The 17,284-nt window shown below is 26.1% G+C and overlaps 1 protein-coding gene across 1 annotated transcript; it reads left to right on the top strand.

Annotated features, from left to right (window-relative positions):
• Nucleotides 1–10,759: 10,759 nt before the first annotated feature.
• On the top strand, nucleotides 10,760–13,694 carry LOC112733449 (F-box/kelch-repeat protein At3g61590). The gene is made up of 2 exons (XM_025782401.2): nucleotides 10,760–11,145; nucleotides 12,265–13,694. The coding sequence occupies exon 2, from the start codon at nucleotides 12,281–12,283 to the stop codon at nucleotides 13,496–13,498; it is 1,218 nt and encodes a 405-aa protein (XP_025638186.1). The 5' UTR covers nucleotides 10,760–11,145; nucleotides 12,265–12,280; the 3' UTR covers nucleotides 13,499–13,694.
• The last annotated feature ends 3,590 nt before the right edge of the window (nucleotides 13,695–17,284 follow it).

Below are 17,284 nucleotides of genomic sequence, written 5' to 3'. Positions count from 1 at the left end.
ATAATTTATTTAACCTAATAAGTTATAGTTCAAATGATATAGTCTCTTCATATTTATCTAAGAGATCGTAGATTCGAGTCTTTTTATTTTTGGTAAAAAAAATATAATTGATTTAAATTATATCCGTTTTTTATTTTTGGGATTCATGATCATCATATAGAATACATCATTTTCTTTCTTTGACATATTAAAATACTAATAATAAATTAAGGTTATGTTGTCACTTGAAAAAATTCAGGTAACAATTAATTACAGACTTGGCTTATAGCAACAGTTTCATGGTCATCATCTAGATTATTATATGATTTTCTTTTCTTTTATACATTGGATATATATTCTAAACTCCAACACTCTATTTCATACCTAAAATTAAACCAGATACTTACTACGTGATATGCATTTACATATATAACCTAATATTTTAACAATTTAGAGTGGGTCTACAACATGCTAATGATAGAGTCACATAATAATAAATAATGAAATAAAGTTAACCCATAACAATAAATTTAATTAGCTAGCCTTATTGTTCACTGTATAAATATGTGAGAAAAGAAGAAATAGTTCTTTTCTCTTTTGATCTGTAGATATTTAAATTTTTAAAAATTTAAAAATACATTTAAGTTTTTGACCTTTTTAAAACTTAGATATATCGATCACTCATGTTCATTTAGATCTATTAGATTTAACGAAAAAATCAAATATAACTCCTATTCTACTGACCTGATTATTGATATAGATGCATACATGAGAGAATTTTTAAAATTAAACAAATTAAACTCAGGATCGATATATCCAATTTTTAAAGAGGTCAGAGATTTAAATATATTTTAAAATTCTCAGTGACTTAAATGCCTGCAGACCAAAAAGTCAGAGATCGATTTATCTTTTTTTTTAAATATATAGTATTCAAGATTCAAGATACAATAACACTTGGAAAGAATATGTGATGCATGTTCTCTTTCTTTTATATATATACTTTTTGCTAAGGCTTTCAACTGAATATATATGGCATTAAATAAATTTCAAGAAAATAAACAATTAGGTATTAAAATATAGCATATATAGAGAAATAAAAATATATGAATGTATATATATAATTATATATTATATAGTAGCCCCACATACATCATGCCCCCCTTTAAATTTGTCACAATGCACTGAGAAGTTGGTATATAAATGGTAGCCAAAAGTGTCTCTAAAAAAGGGCCCATAAAAGAAAATGCAGTACATGTTCTAAAGAATCATGTGGATTGCGATATGTGGAGCAAGTTCATTAGTCCCCACAGTTACACTAACTGCCATTGCACCTAGCCTTTCATGATATGTATCCCCCAACCAACCCTAGCCATATCATCAAATTTAATATATCTCCCAATTTAATTAAAATAAAAAGGTATTGTGACGATAACTAAGTTGGATTAGTCTAGTATGGTTAATTTATTAATTTATTTAAATAAATATTAAAAATTTAAATTTTGTCTTATATATGTATGTAGCAATTTATTGACGAGCGATAAATTATTAAATAGAGTTCTAATCCACGATCGATTAGTCATTAACCTGCTAAGTTGGAAGATATCGTGGGAAATAAAAAAAAGTTATTGTGATGAGAAACATTTTAGTTAGTTGAAGTTATAAAACAGGTTAAGGTAGGACTTAGATATATATACATACACTTATAAATTTTAAACGATTTTCTTTATTTAAAGAATATGGGTTGTACCAATTTTGATTGTTTAAAGGGAATTGTACCAATTATGATTTTAGTTCTTATTATGTTCTAGAGCTCTAAATTAAACTTCTCTGCTTGTCTTTTAACTATTTATTATCAACATATTAAATCTTTGAAGTTAGATTAGATTTTGCCTTTTACCTCCTCTTATGTGTGCTGTTGACTTTTAAAAATAGATGTAAAATATTTGACCTTGATCATGCTCGATAAATACATTTATTTTAGAAAATTCTTTAATGATAGCATCTTGCAAATTTATGACATTAATAAGATGTTTAAAAATTATAAAAATGTTTTTTTTTTCATTTGACATTTATTTTTCATAATATGTCGAGTTTAATTGGTTTTACAATATAAAACAAATAGTAATAGTTTAATTACTCTGTTGGTCTCTATAATTTCATCAAATTTTTAAGTAAGTTTATATATTTTTTTTTAATTAAATCTTGCTTTTAATTTTATAATTAGATAATTTTCTATTAAAAACGTTAAAATTAACGAAATATTTCTCTTAAAAAATATATGATCAAAGATCTAATTAGGTCCTTAATTATGAATATCTTTAATTTACGAAAAAATATTCTATTAACTCTAATATTTTTTACAAAATTAAAAGTAGTGTAGAGACCTAATTAAAAAATATATAAAAACTTAATAAAATAATAAGGACTAACAAAATAATTAAACCAATAATAATATTAGCTAACCAGAACTTTACTAATTGGAATCCATTAATTAGTTTTTAATATTGATATTATTTTTTTATTATATATATTTTTTTGGCCTGCCCTTAATATTTTTCAGATGGTCATGATTGAATTCTAAGCTAAGGCTTGGTTTCTAATAAAATAAAGGAGAATAATATTCATCATAAGTATTAACTCTGCATGAATCCATGTTGTGATGGCAGCATTATTATAAGCTAAGGGTTACCCTTTAAGCTATATAGAATAGAACAGTATTATTGAACTGTCTCTCTCTCTTTTTTTTTTTCTTCTGACTTTTCATTTCCACTAACACCATTCTTTAATAAAATGCATTTTAGCTTTTTTTTTTTTGTAGAATAAAATAATTTAAAAATAATAAAGTCAACTTAGTAAATAAAGTTTTCATCATAATAAAAATCCCCAAACAAGATTCCTATGCTCTTGTATGTTCTTTCACTTCGATTTGTTGCATCGCATGTCACCTTTTGCAGAAACCAATGTTATTAATTTCCAAGATGCAAATCAGTTAAAGAAAAGAAGATTTAATAAGGCTGGTGAGAATTTTAGAAGAAATTATGAGAACAATGTTACGAAAAAGATAAAATTAAAAAAAAATACTTTTAAGTATATATAGATTTAATTGTTGTCCTAAAATAAATTTTGTTGGTAAATATATATTAAATATTTTAATGAAATATTAAATATAATTTTACAGCTACTTACTTATTATGATCATTCTTGCTACTTTGCATGCTACCAGTTACACGTAGCGTTTAGTTATTATATATTCTAAGAGGAGGTGATAAGATTATAATTATTGAAATTTTTAAGTATTTTTTTAATAAATATAAAAATATTAAAAATTATTTATTTATTTTTTTAATAAAAAATTTTAATTTAATAACCTTAATATGTGACTTTAATACATGTATTGTACAATTGTTAGAATGATTAATGGCTTAATTTGTTTTTCTAGAATAATGTGCAACATCCAAGATTCTATTTGGCATAATATTGTAAAAGTTTTTTTTAATAAATATTTGTTAATATCATCAAAAATACAAAAATGAAAAAAAATTTATAGAAAAGATAAAATTTTGATGTTTCCGTAATAAATGTATAAAGTCATTTTTATTTTATATTTTTGTATTCTTAATTAATGTCCTTAAGAGCACAAAATTATAGTAAATAAAATCTTTATACATCTTTTAAAATCTTTTGATATTATAATTTTAAAAAAGTTAATTGATTCTAGAATACTTTTATTAAAAATCAAAAACTTTTGTGATTTAAATATTACTATAATTTTAATATTTTATGTCTTTAATTTACTCTTCAAATTTTATAAAATAAAAATTATTTTCTCTACCTTGCATAGAACACTTGTTAGCAACGTTTTTTTAGAAAAAATAAGTTAATAAAAATATTACTAAAAGAAATAGAATAATTTGGTTATTATTTATGTTTTGGATGATTAAAGTTAGGTTGAAGTCTCATCAAATAAATAGACTAAAACAGCATATGATACATGGGTTTTGTCGGGAATAAATCTTTTTAATTGTTAAAAAAAATTGAGAGTGTAAAGTATAATCTCTAACTCTTTATTATTTTCTCTTTTATATTTATTCTTGATCTCACTTATAAAATTAATGATAAAAGATCATACTTTATTCTCTTAATTATTAAAAAAAATTGAGAAGATTTATTTCCGGTTTTTGCCCTCCAAACAAATTGTATTTGTCAACACACATAACAAGACAAAATCAATGACAAGTTGAATACCACAAATAAATTAATTAATTAATTAATTAATTAATAATCAATGACAAGGTTGAAAAGTGGATGAATGATATAATGGAGGGAGAGGTAGCAAAATTTTCAATAAACTATTTAGAAGTGACTAGTGCGCAAGGTGGCTGGAAAAGGATAGAGCCTTGTGATATGCATGCATATATGTATATATATAGTGGTCTTGCCACTACAAACGCTTCACTTTGCTTTTTTTTTTTTTTTTTTTTTTCTCACCATTCCATGCTTTAACTGTGCATATCCACACATGCTACCCCTTTCCTTGTGCCTAAGAGTCACTACTATGCATAAATATAACTTAGTTTTCTTTTAATAAGGTAAAGTATTTTTTTATCTTTAATTTTTGTAATTTTTTAAAAATATTTTTAACGTTTAATTTTATTTTTAATATTTTTTATTTATTTAATTTATTTATAATATTTTTTTATTTGTATCAAAATTATTCTTAAATATTTTTATTTTTGCTCTTAACATAGATGGAGCGAGATAATGTCCAAATAAACAAAAAATATCAGAGACAAAATTAAATTAAACACTAAGGATATTTAAACAAAAATTACAAATATTAGGACAAAAAATATATTTTATCTTCTCGAATTTTATTTGTTTCTATAATATAAATGCAGAAATTTAGACTTTCAATATTTTATCTTTATTGTTATTATTAGACCTATTTTTTTGAAGAGACAAATAATATTTGGTTATTAAATATAATAAATTTTGGACTGTTATGATTTAATAGTAATAGTAACTTTCAAATAGTACCTAAGAATTATACTATTTGTATCGAATAATAATTCGACTCAACCTATGAAAAATAATATACAATACAAGAGTAATTGACTCATTTCTCTATGTATAAGGGGGTGGGATTTGGCTTTGTGTGTCTTGCATTTGATTCTTGACATGCCTTAATTTGGAGTTATCTTCTTCTTTGTAATAACTTTTCATCTTTTTTTAATTTAATCACATTTTTCTCCTTTTCTTCTCTTTTTTTGGCCTAGGGCAAAAAAAAGAAAAGCTTCACAAGTTGCTCCATGATGCCCTCTAATGGTAAATACTAAATATAGTTTTGTTTGTTGCCATTCCATTTTTTTTTTTTTTGAGTTTGAAGCTATATTAATTACTCTTTTAAAAAGTTGAACAATAATTTAAAAAATTGAGAAAATAATAAATAGATATTTGATTTTTTATCTCGAAACCAAATAAATTTTTGACTAATTGAAGATACAAAAACGTTTATCACTTTTTAAGAAATGAGACATTTAAATTTCTCCGAAGAATCTATTTATCCTTATATATTTTGGACAAAAAAACTTAAATATTTTATATTTTAAACTGTGAAGAACGTTTTTGTATTTCAATTGGTCAAGATTTATGTGTCATCAAATTAAAAAATTAGGAATTTATGTATCTTTTTCTTTTAAAAAATTTATACACTCTAGGCATTGTTTATATAAAGCATAGGATATTATTATCATCATTATATTATATGATCTATATATATAACAAACAAGTTTTCTATATTTACTTAATTTTATTCCTTCAAGGCTCATATGCTTTTCTCTAAGACGATGGCATAATTATGATCCAAGGCTAATTAAAACGAATATGAATATATATGTATATATTTTTTTAAAAGTATTTAATCCAAGTTAATTCCGTGGATTAAATGGAAGATTGGAAGTGAGCCCAATAACAGCATAAGAATCAACCTTGCCACAAGTTTAAGGCGAAAAAAGAAAAAGGAATTGAACATCACTACTTTATTTTAAGCTTTGTTAGCATATAGTTGATAGAAAACTTGAAACGGGGTTCAGGAATAGCTTAGTAAATGGATATAAATACTTGAATTTTTTTTCCCTTTAATTTTTAAACTCTCTCTCTCCGAGTCAATTTAGATAAACTATATATGCGGATTTGTTAATTTACACGAGTTCAAGTAGGTTACTAGTATTTACATACATTTTAATTTGGACATATGATTCTCACTCATAATATTTGCCAGTTTAATATTAAAGAACAACAGATAAGAAATATAATGATAAGTTGTTTGTTTATAAAAGCGAAAAACGATTGATGTATTTAATTTTGGGAGGATGATTGGTTACAAAATAGTTCTTTAAAAGATAGTTTTTCGAAATTTTTTTCTGTTTCAAATTAATAAGAATCTGTCGTAAAAAATTGTGGGTTCTGCAATGAGTTAGAATGTGTGTGAAACTTTCAGCGGAGGAGAGAATTATTCCAATGAGAGTTAGAATTGCTCAATCAACTTCACGTCCGGTTACGGCTAATAAGGTTATCATCTAATAAAGAGGATACAGTACAGTTATATGAAAATTTGACATAACATGTGTTTTTTCTACTAATCCATTTGTGTAGGTGTTGCAGAGAGATTCTCTCGGAGGACATCACAACAGCTTCACTAGTACCACATGAAGAGAATTGGTTCCTCCAAAAGTTAAACTATTTGTATGATTTGTCTTAGTAGGTAGGGTCAACACTAAAGAAAGACTAAGTAGGCTAGGAATTATTCATCATAATGATAATATTGTGTTCTGTGTAAAAAGAAATAGAATTTGTGCGTCATTTGTTTATTGGTTGTGAGTTTACATGGCAGGTGTGGTGTACTTGGTTGACGTGTGATGATAGAGCTTGGTCTATTCCGGAGACTGTCAAAGAGCTTTTTGAGTGTTGAATTGGAGTGTCTGGTCATAGCTCTGAACAAAAGAAGTGGCTGATAGGGTTCTTTATGGTTATTTGAAACATTTGGTTAGAACGGAATAGCAGAATATTTCAGAATTTAGAGACAGGTGTTGATGGAATCAAGAATAGATCATTTTTTAGTTACAGAAAATAGTATGGTGTTGATCCATTTAGTTGTTGATGGCAATACCAGAGATGACAACAAATTATAATCTATTTTATTGTGTTTATTGTCTTGTTTTTTTAGTTGCGTTCTTTTAGTCTTACTTGCTCCACATTAGTGTGTTGAATTCTTTTTGTTAAAAAAAAAATTATCCACTAAAACAGACTTTTAAAATTGAACCCAAATTGTTATTATGATAATGTATATATAATGAAAAATAAATAACTTAGATTAATTAAGTGATTACCTTATTTATTTACTTAAATATATGTCGAAAAAATTAAATTTTATTTTATATATATAATAATTTATTAGTTGAACGAGAGATGAATTGGATAATTAGTTAAAATTTGAAGCTTAATAATTTAGTTTTTTTGTTGTTATATAAGGAATGACACGAACTTAAAATCTCTTGGTAATATTTGGTATGGAGTATTGGATCGAGAGTGAAGTTTGAGACTTAGTATTGTGTTAAATGATTAGAGACTGTAACTAAAATTTTAGTCTTTTAAATACTTTAAAAAAAATAGGGATACATAAAACTAAAATTTTGGAGACAGTGATAAAAATTGAAACTTTAATAATTTTTTTTTCAAATATTTTCATTCAAAATTTTATGTTCCAAATCTACCCTTCATAATCCCTCAACTACCAAGCCCTCACCTCTTACCCCCATCCCCACCCCACTTTTCACCTCACCCCACCCCATACCTCTGCTAATACTAGATTCTACCACCAACAACAATAATAATATCAAAAAACAACAATCTCATCAACATGTGTCAAAATTAGATGCAACAATCTTATAATATAAGATCATTTCAAAATCAAAATAAAAAAAAGAATAATAAAAAAGATTGAGGTGGCACAAAATTGGAATTGAGGTAGACCAGCAAGTATAGCAAAAAATAGAAATAGTATGATAGATCCGAACACGGCAACACGGCCCAAACCAAAGCAAGACAGCGACAGACACGATACGAAACTGAACTTGAAAGAGCATGGGGAGATAGAGAGAGAGCACGCACGAGGGAGAATAAAGGAATAGGGAAAGAAGAAAGAGTAAGAAGATAATAGTTGACAATTTTAGTAAGGCTTAGGTTGTGCTACTGGTGGCAGGTTTGACAGAAGTTGCACAGACCGAGAGATTGGAAGGCATGCACAGTTCGAGTCTTCGAGCAAAGAAAAAGAGAGAAAGGGAGTTGATCAAACTCATTACTGGGAGAGGGTTAGGATTTTACAGTAGGAGTATTTTAATAACTTTAAATATTTTAGTTTTTACTTTTATCTTAAACCAAATAAAATACTGAGCTATAATTCGATCCTGTATATTTTATACCAAATATAATACGAAAATTTATTTTAATTTTCGTCTTTCAATCTCTATTTCTGTCTCAAATGCAGTTTATAAAGATGTGTTTGTTTCTAAAAATAGGACAAGATAAAACACTGAGAATAAGATATAAAAGACAAAGATACAAAATTTTATATTCTTATATTTTGTTTGATGATAAATTAAAATAAATTATTAAAATTTAATTTATTTTATTTTTTCATTAAAAAATTTGAGATAAAAATATAATAATAAAAAATATAATTATAAAAAATTAATAAAAATAATAAAAAAATAAAAAATAAAAAATATTTTTTATTAATATCTTTATATTTTTTTTATTAGAACAAATATAAAATATATTAATTTAGTATCCTGTTTTAGTGTCATGTTTCTCTAAAGAAATGTAGTCTTAGAGAAGAGAGACAAATGTCATCTGCACTATTTTTTATGGAGAATGCAATAATTTAGATTAAAAAAGAAAAAATATATTTAAACTAATTTATGACACGCGCTCTAAGCACGCGCTTATCTAATAGAATTATAGAAAGCAGCATTCTCCATCTATCCCAATGCCAAAGCCGCACTTCATTCCCTGTCGTTTATGTCGTTTCAACAACAAAATAATAACACGTTAATGGTAACCCATTATTAATTAATTAAAATATCACATAAAACAACATCAACATCAACAATCAACAATAATAATTCTAACAGTATCAAACCAATAATATAATAGTGCTTATTAATTAGTAAAATAATATCCCCATAAAACAACATCAAAATCAACCATAATATTAATAATACTAATAGAGTAATAGTATAAAAAATGATTATATAATAGTACTACTTAGAAGGAAAAAAAATCTAGCAATAAATGACTAATCCACCATAATATGACAAACTATCAAGTATCAAATGTTAATAATGTTTAATCAATAGTAATAATAACAATACCAATATATTAATAATTAAAGAGAATTCAAAGAAATGATTACGCTTTATTTGATGTCTAATTTTTAATTCTAAAACTACCCTAAATTTGCAAAATTAGCTTTTTGCTCAATTTTTATTTTTTATTTTTGTAACTTTATAGATTTGATAATAACTTCCCATCCCTAATAATGTTTAATTTTTAATTTATACAATAACATCAATTTTCACAACTCATCAATTTTCACAAAGCATATAAAGATCATATTTTAGTATTTTACGCTCTCAAGAAAAAAAAATAAGAAGATTCATCCATTCATATCATATTAATTAAATGATAGTTACATTTATTTTTTTTTATCGGATAGAATTTTAGTGAAAGAAATAAGATATTAATAATAAAAAAATATGAACTACTAACCCTTAAGAGAACTTGAATTTTGTTTATTAAGTATAATAAGTATAAAGATACAATATTATTTTAGTCTTTAACAATTTAATTAAGTTTTGTTAATAATATTTAAAAATTGAAACATCTTATTTTGTTATATTTTAGTTTTTTCTAGTACATTCTTCTAAGTAGTGACAACAATCACAATTATGATAGTCTTGAATCTTGATGGTGGTTTAATGATTTAGCAATGAAAGTAACAAAAAAATAGAAAAAATATAATAACAGAAAAAAGTGAATAAGTGATATTGTCATTCCTATATTAATATTATCACTTTTTGTTTGTGATAAATATCCTTTATCTTCATTATTTTATTTTATTTTTATAATTTTTTTATTGAGAATAAATTAAAAATAATATACAATTAAAGAATAACACTATCCATTAGAATGCAGCAAAATCACTCTCCTAAAAATAGAGAATAAATATCTAAAAGGTTTTAATTTTAACAAAAACTCTTTGAAACAAAAATATAATATTTCAAATGTTTGAAACAAAATTAACAATTAATTTTAAAATTACAAACAAAAATATTACTTTATCCTAAATACAATTTCTAAATTACACCATAAGACAATAATTTCAGCCAAATAATAAAGTTACTCAGAAAAGAAAATATCCACAAATTCAAGTTTTGAGAATGAAAAAATGTATCATTTGACTTGGTACTTTTCTTATTATCTAATTACTCATATTATTCCAACTATATAAAAGAAATTTTTAAGACAGTAATTTTTAATATTTTTTATTATTTAATTATTATAAATATTAAATTATTTTTAATAAATAAATTTTATAAATTATATTAATTTATGTGTGTAAAATTTTAAAAAATATAAATATAAATTATTACTGATAAAATTTTGACTAAAAATAATAATATCTACTGACTATATAGCATTACTCATTTATTAATGGATTAATCATAATTTTATTTATTTATTACAAATAATAATAAAAAAATATATTAAAAAAAAAAAAAAAAAAAAACAAAACAAACGCTTCTCCTTTTGGCTTTCCCTCTTTTCTCTCTATATTGAGAGTGTGTGTGTGTGTGTTCTTAAACAAATCTAGAGCAACCCATTTTGTTGCTCTTCCATTTTCCCATTCCTTTCTCCATTCAATGGTTTTAGTTTAGTTTTCTTCTTCAATCTCTCTTTCTCTCTCTCTCAATTCCCTTTTTTTTTTTTTTTCATTTCCCCTTTTTCCATTCCTTATTTCCTTCTTCTCTCTCTTGGTTTTTTCTGCACAATCCGCAAAACCAGCTGAATCAGCTCACACTGGTTCAAGAGCCTCACGAAGAAAAGGTAGATTCATCTCTCTCTCGCTATCTCTCTCAAATGAGACTTCATCTTTTGAATTCCCAAAAATGTTAGCTTTTTTCTTATTTGATTTTCCCCAATTTTTTTTATGTTTTTGTAAAAAGCTTTCATTTTGTGTGTGTTTTCTGTGTTCATTGATCTGTATATGTTTTCTGGAGTTTGATGTTTGATGCTTTTTGTTTCTTCTGATGATTGGTGTCCTCAGGATCGTGTTTGTTTTAATGGGTTGTTTAACTGTTTGATTTTTTTTTTCTTTTGATACTGTTTTTGTTTTTGAATCATGGTGAAACTTATTTAGGGTTTGAAGCTGAAGGTTATTGTTTGCCTCAAATGCTGTTTCTTATACAGAACTAAGAAAACAAAAAAAGAAGTTTTTATTTTTTTTTCCTTAAAATGTTGGATTTTCAGCACCATTTTCTCTCAAGCAATCAGCTACTTGCAATGTCCTTTATCTTTGTGAGGCATTTAGAGTTTAGTTTTTTATTTTTTCACCTTTTTTGTTCAAATGTAATTTTGTTACTTTCTTCTGTTTGATAAAAGTCCCCTATGGTTTATTCTTTCTTAGTTCTATTTTATGATCAAATTTCTAAGCTAAATCAAAGCTTGTAGATTTTGTTTGTTCCTTTGGTGTTGGTTATTTCTGTGGTTAGCTGAGAATGATTTTGTATATTATATCAAAATTTGTGGGAAATATCACCTTTTTGCTAAGTTGTTTCATATGGTTTTTGTTTTTCAACCATTTAGTATATGCAACAAGAATTTGGTGGTTGATACTAATATGCTGTGGAACATACTACTATTGGTTGTTTAAATAATTTTATATTTTTCGTTTGGCTAGTTGATGAATCTGAGAATTTCAATTGTTGCAACTTTATTGTTGAAAGGAGGAGATTTTTCTATACATGTCTTGTTTTTTTGGTAAAATCTGAAGTTTATGCCTTTATTGTCTTTTATCTGATTCATGAAGTTTTTTGTTCTGTTTTTTGTGCTTCTGATAATGGGGTTTGAATCTAGTATAACTACAACTATTTTTCATGAATTCGTTTATTATCTTGTGTTATGATGCTTAATTGACTGAGACCTGTTAAATATAATCATTATTAGGCCTTTACTAGCAATTATGGCGGGAGAAACATCATGGGTCAGTCACTTCTACGATGACTCGCGAAGGGAGATTAGGGACTGGGATTCATTTTCAGAAGTTGGCGAGGAAGGTGACAAAGAAGTAGCAGCTGTTTCTGTGGACAGCATTTTGCCGGACGAATTGGTGGAACGGATCTTAGCCTATCTGCCGGTTGCTAGCATTTTCAGAGCTGGTTCTGTGTGCAAAAGATGGTATGAGATCGTCACTTCCGGACGGTTTTTATGGAACCTGTCCCATGTGCTACCACAGAAACCTTGGTACTTCATGTTCACTAATTCTGATGAACCAACTGGTTATGCTTATGATCCCATCCTTCGGAAATGGTACAACATTGAACTACCCTGCATCGACAATTCTAACTGGTTCATTGCTTCGTCGCATGGTCTAGTTTGCTTCATGGACAATGGAAGCAGAAGCGAATTGTGCATGTGTAACCCCATTACTAAAAGATGCAGGAAGCTCCAGGAGCCTTCGGGTTTTCCCTTTTCTGATTACAGTGCATTAGCAATGTCTGTCAACCGGGAATCCCACAAATATACTGTAGCAATTGTAAAATCTAGGCAAGTCCCGGATAACTTTTTCATGTGGGATATCTCGATTCATTTATACAATTCAGAGAACGCGACCTGGGCAACGGCTTTAACTGAGATTTTGCTGGGGTGGAGAGGTGGCGATGAGAGTGTGATATGCAATGGCGTGCTTTACTTTTTAGTTTACTCAACTGGGGGTGGCATACCGGACAGTCGTCATGCTCTAATCTCATATAACATCTCCAACCGATCTTCGCAAGGCAGCTTGAGAAGGAACTTCATTCCGGTTCCTTGCTCTCTAACGTGCGGCCGTCTGATGAATCTGAAGGAGAAGCTTGTAATGGTGGGAGGGATTGGTAAGCAAGATCGCCCTGACATCATTAAAGGAATTGGAATCTGGGTTCTAAATGATCAGAAGTGGGAAGAGATTGTTCGAATGCCCCACAAATACTTCCAAGGCTTTGGCGAGTTGGATGATGTTTTCGCGAGCAGTGGAACGGACGATATAATCTACATTCAAAGTTATGGATCTCCAGCACTTCTGACATACGACATGAACATTAAACAATGGAAATGGTCACAGAAATGCCCTGTTTTGAAGAGGTTCCCGCTGCAGCTCTTCACTGGTTTTTGCTTTGAGCCTAGGCTTGAAATTTCTCCATAGCTTTCTCTGATTCTCTCCAATACAACAATCACAAGCTGCTGTTGACTGTGTCTATGATTTTCTGCCATTTTTACTCTTAATATGATTTCTGTGTTCTTAACAATCCATACACAGTGTACTTGCTGATCAAGTTGGTTATTCAGGATATTGGAATATTATTACAGCATCTTAAAAATACAAGAGATTTCTTACACCATTTTAATTCTCTCTGTTTATGCACTTTCCTCTAACAAGAATATCACTTCTTCACTGGAAGATGGCTCTTTTTTTCTTTGATTGATTAAGACTAAAACTAAAAACTACACCAAAATATAGTGTCCTTTAGAACCTAACACTGTCTGTCTTGCACTGCTTTAAGAATTTGTAATTAGAATCAACTATCTTTATCACTTTCCACAACTAATTGGAGTCTTATATGTAGAAAATTAAGTGCTAAGGTAAAATATATCCTTGAGCAAAATAAAATTGTTCCTCAAAATTTAAATATAACATTTGTATTTAAAATTATAATTTTTAGTAGTGACATATAAATTTGTAGGTTCAAAAATTTAAATATGGAATTGGGACAATCTATTTTATCTTTTTTTTTTTTTATAATTTTCAAGTTGTGAAAAGCAATATGCAATTTTTTTTTATTCATAATAGAACAACTTATATCTCTGTATGTCACTTTAGTCACTTATTTTGGTGAATTACATCATCTAAAAAATTGTTTAAAAATTAATATTTAAAATTTGTATTTTATTTTTGTTAAAATTTAGAAAGTTAGATGTGGGGTTTACTCTAAATTTGTAGAGGGACACAAGTCATAACTTTGTTATCCGTACGGTCCTTTAATGATATATTGAATGGACTTTAAGGAAGCCTTTGTTTTTATATAGTTTCATATAACATGAAATCTCCTTTGATTTATTGAAGAGCCAATGAGCAAGTTAATGCTCACAGTCTAAGATTACACACACACCCACCATTGTTGTGCAAGGTGTTAATGAGTGACTGAGTGTGGTGGGTGTGTGTTGTCCGTACAACCCCATTATTTTATTTTAATCCATTTATTTATTAATTTTTTTTTGCCAACTAGAAAGGTGAAAACCTGCTCCTTTGATGACTTATATATGGTTGGTGGAGAAGTGAGGTCCACGCCTGCTCTATATCATAACATATATATAGGTGAATTTAGTTTGAAGGGTTTGATTTTGATGTACTGATAGTGTAAAACGTCATGCAATTATATTTGTTCTTTTTTAATGATTATTTATGTTGTTAATATAAAATATAGTTATTTTTATTGATATGACATTATGTAACTAGATATATATATAAAATTATTTTACATTGACAGTATATTAAAATTAAATTATAATTTTAATTAATTTATTTTGCTTGGTGGTGGAGATGTGACAAATAAAGGGTTATATAAAAGGCTATGAATTCATTTGAAAATGGCCATCACTTCCCAACAATGGTTAGAATATTCAAATGGCTTCTCAAAGGGTATGGGGATTGTGATGGGAGTTGTTGCCGGTTAATGTGATTTATGTGGTTCATTCACAATAGACCAAATGAGTCACATCCCATTAGAGTTTGGCAATGACCTAATTTTTTTTGTTTGTCTCTTTACTTCGACAGGTTAAGGATTAATTTATTGTAGATCTGAATTTTATTTAAAAATCTGTTGTTAGTTAAATAATTGCATACACAAAACAAAATTTCAATCTTAAGTGAACGAATGAACTGCGATTTGATCAACCCAAGTTGGTTGACAATGACCTAATTTAATTAAGTATTTTGTGCACTTTATGGTACATTAATTTCCAATTGTCTTTTGTGTGTACTAACTACTATAAAAATCAGTTACTAACCAATTAGTTACTAACCAATTACTGTGTATAAAAGTATGTATTTGATATTTTGTAATTTTTTATATACTATTATGAGAAAATTTGATTACTAGATTATTGTAAATTTGATTATTCTAATTCTACTATAACATATTTGATTATTCTGATAATTGATTAGTTATTTAGTTAAAGAAATCGTGAATCAACAAGTATAAATAATTATAAATATATAATAGATAATTTAGTATCTGTTTTTTAGTATATATAAAACTTTTATTATTTTTTATACATAGAGTTGTTCATAATTACTTTTTAAAACATTAAAAAAGGTGTGTTAATTTGATATACAAAATAAAATTAATACAAATAATGCGTCTCATTTTACTATTTTGTCATGTTGATGGGTATTTATAAACATTTTCAAGTTGATTATATACTTTGGTACAAATTATTGTATACAGATATGATTAACATTTTTAATATAAGTTTTCCCAAAGTATGTTCATAGTTTCAAATTTGATATATTGATAACACTAATTAAAAATCAACTATGTTATATGAACATAAAAAATCAAGTATTAAATTAGATATTTGTATAAAATATATATTAAAATATAAAATAATATTAAAAATAAATTAAATAACATATATATTTATACATAAATATATAATGACTAATTTGATAATTAATTTTTTATATAAACATATTATTTTTTATTCAAAAATAAGAACACGGTTTAGTAAAATTTCAGCCTTTTTTAAAATTACTTTTTATCCTAAATACTAAATATTAAATTCTAGACACTAAATTTTAAACTTTCAAAAAAATAAAGGTAAAAAAACATTTACAATAAACAAAAAAATTGAATAATTTTGGTAAATTAAAAATTGATTTCTATACTTATTCTATTAAGTGTACTATTATTTAAAATTTAAAGAAGCTTAATATATATTTTTAAAAATAAAGAAGAGTCAAATACAATGATCTTCAAATATCACTAATGATGGATGTAACACCCTAAATCTTATTATTAATTGTCTTCAAATATCATGTTGCTTTTTTATGAAGGGAGTCAGTCCCTTCTAAAGGGAAGAAAACACTTGCTTAATATGTTCTTCTCAATTGGTAGGTCCTAAGCTTTTTCTTCTTCATGAACGTTTATGGCAATGTTGCTTTGTTTTAGTTTTTGTTGGGTCATATCATTTCTCTGACTTTGCTCTTAAAACATAAAAAGTTAAAATGTGCTTTTAAGTATAGGAAAATTATCACATGTTCACTGACAAATATTGGAATATGATGTTCATTGGTATTAAAAGGTTGCTAATTTTATTTTTGTCATTTAGTAACTATGTAATGACCAAATAACCCTAACTGAACTGTTAATTTTTCTAAAATAACCAACTAAAACACATGGTTATTGGCTTGAAAAGTTATGTAGCAATTCTTTATTTTCTGGGCCACAAACTATACATTCAATATATTGATTTTTTATATTTTTAACATATTAAATATAACAAAAAATAAAAAAATAGTATTACACTATTAAAATATATTTTTAAAATATAAGATAGATAAATATGTATAGTTTTGATGATTAAAAAAGAAATGTATTAAATAATTTAGATTTTTTACTAAAATAAAATAAAAAAATCTATATTTATCAAATTGTTTTAAACTAAAATTCATCACGAAAATATTTTTTTATAACTTATAACAGGATGCGTAATAAATGTACTGTTTATTCATAAATCATATTTTATTATCATAAATTATTAAGTTTATTATATCTTTTTTTATTACATAAATTGTGCTATTTTACTATTATTTAACTACTTTTAAATTTAATACTATTAATTAATACATAAATAATAATAATAATAATAATAATAATAATAATAATAATAATAATAATAATAATAGAATAATGAATTTTTAAAACTATAC

This window comes from Arachis hypogaea, chromosome 2 (assembly GCF_003086295.3).
Source record: "Arachis hypogaea cultivar Tifrunner chromosome 2, arahy.Tifrunner.gnm2.J5K5, whole genome shotgun sequence".
Classification (NCBI taxonomy): domain Eukaryota; kingdom Viridiplantae; phylum Streptophyta; class Magnoliopsida; order Fabales; family Fabaceae; genus Arachis; species Arachis hypogaea.
This window is presented reverse-complemented; position numbering and strand designations above follow the sequence as displayed.

What these genes read in the sequence shown, in the direction of transcription:
- LOC112733449 (XM_025782401.2), top strand. Translation starts at nt 12,281, where the DNA reads ATGGCGGGAGAAACATCATGGGTCAGTCACTTCTACGATGACTCGCGA.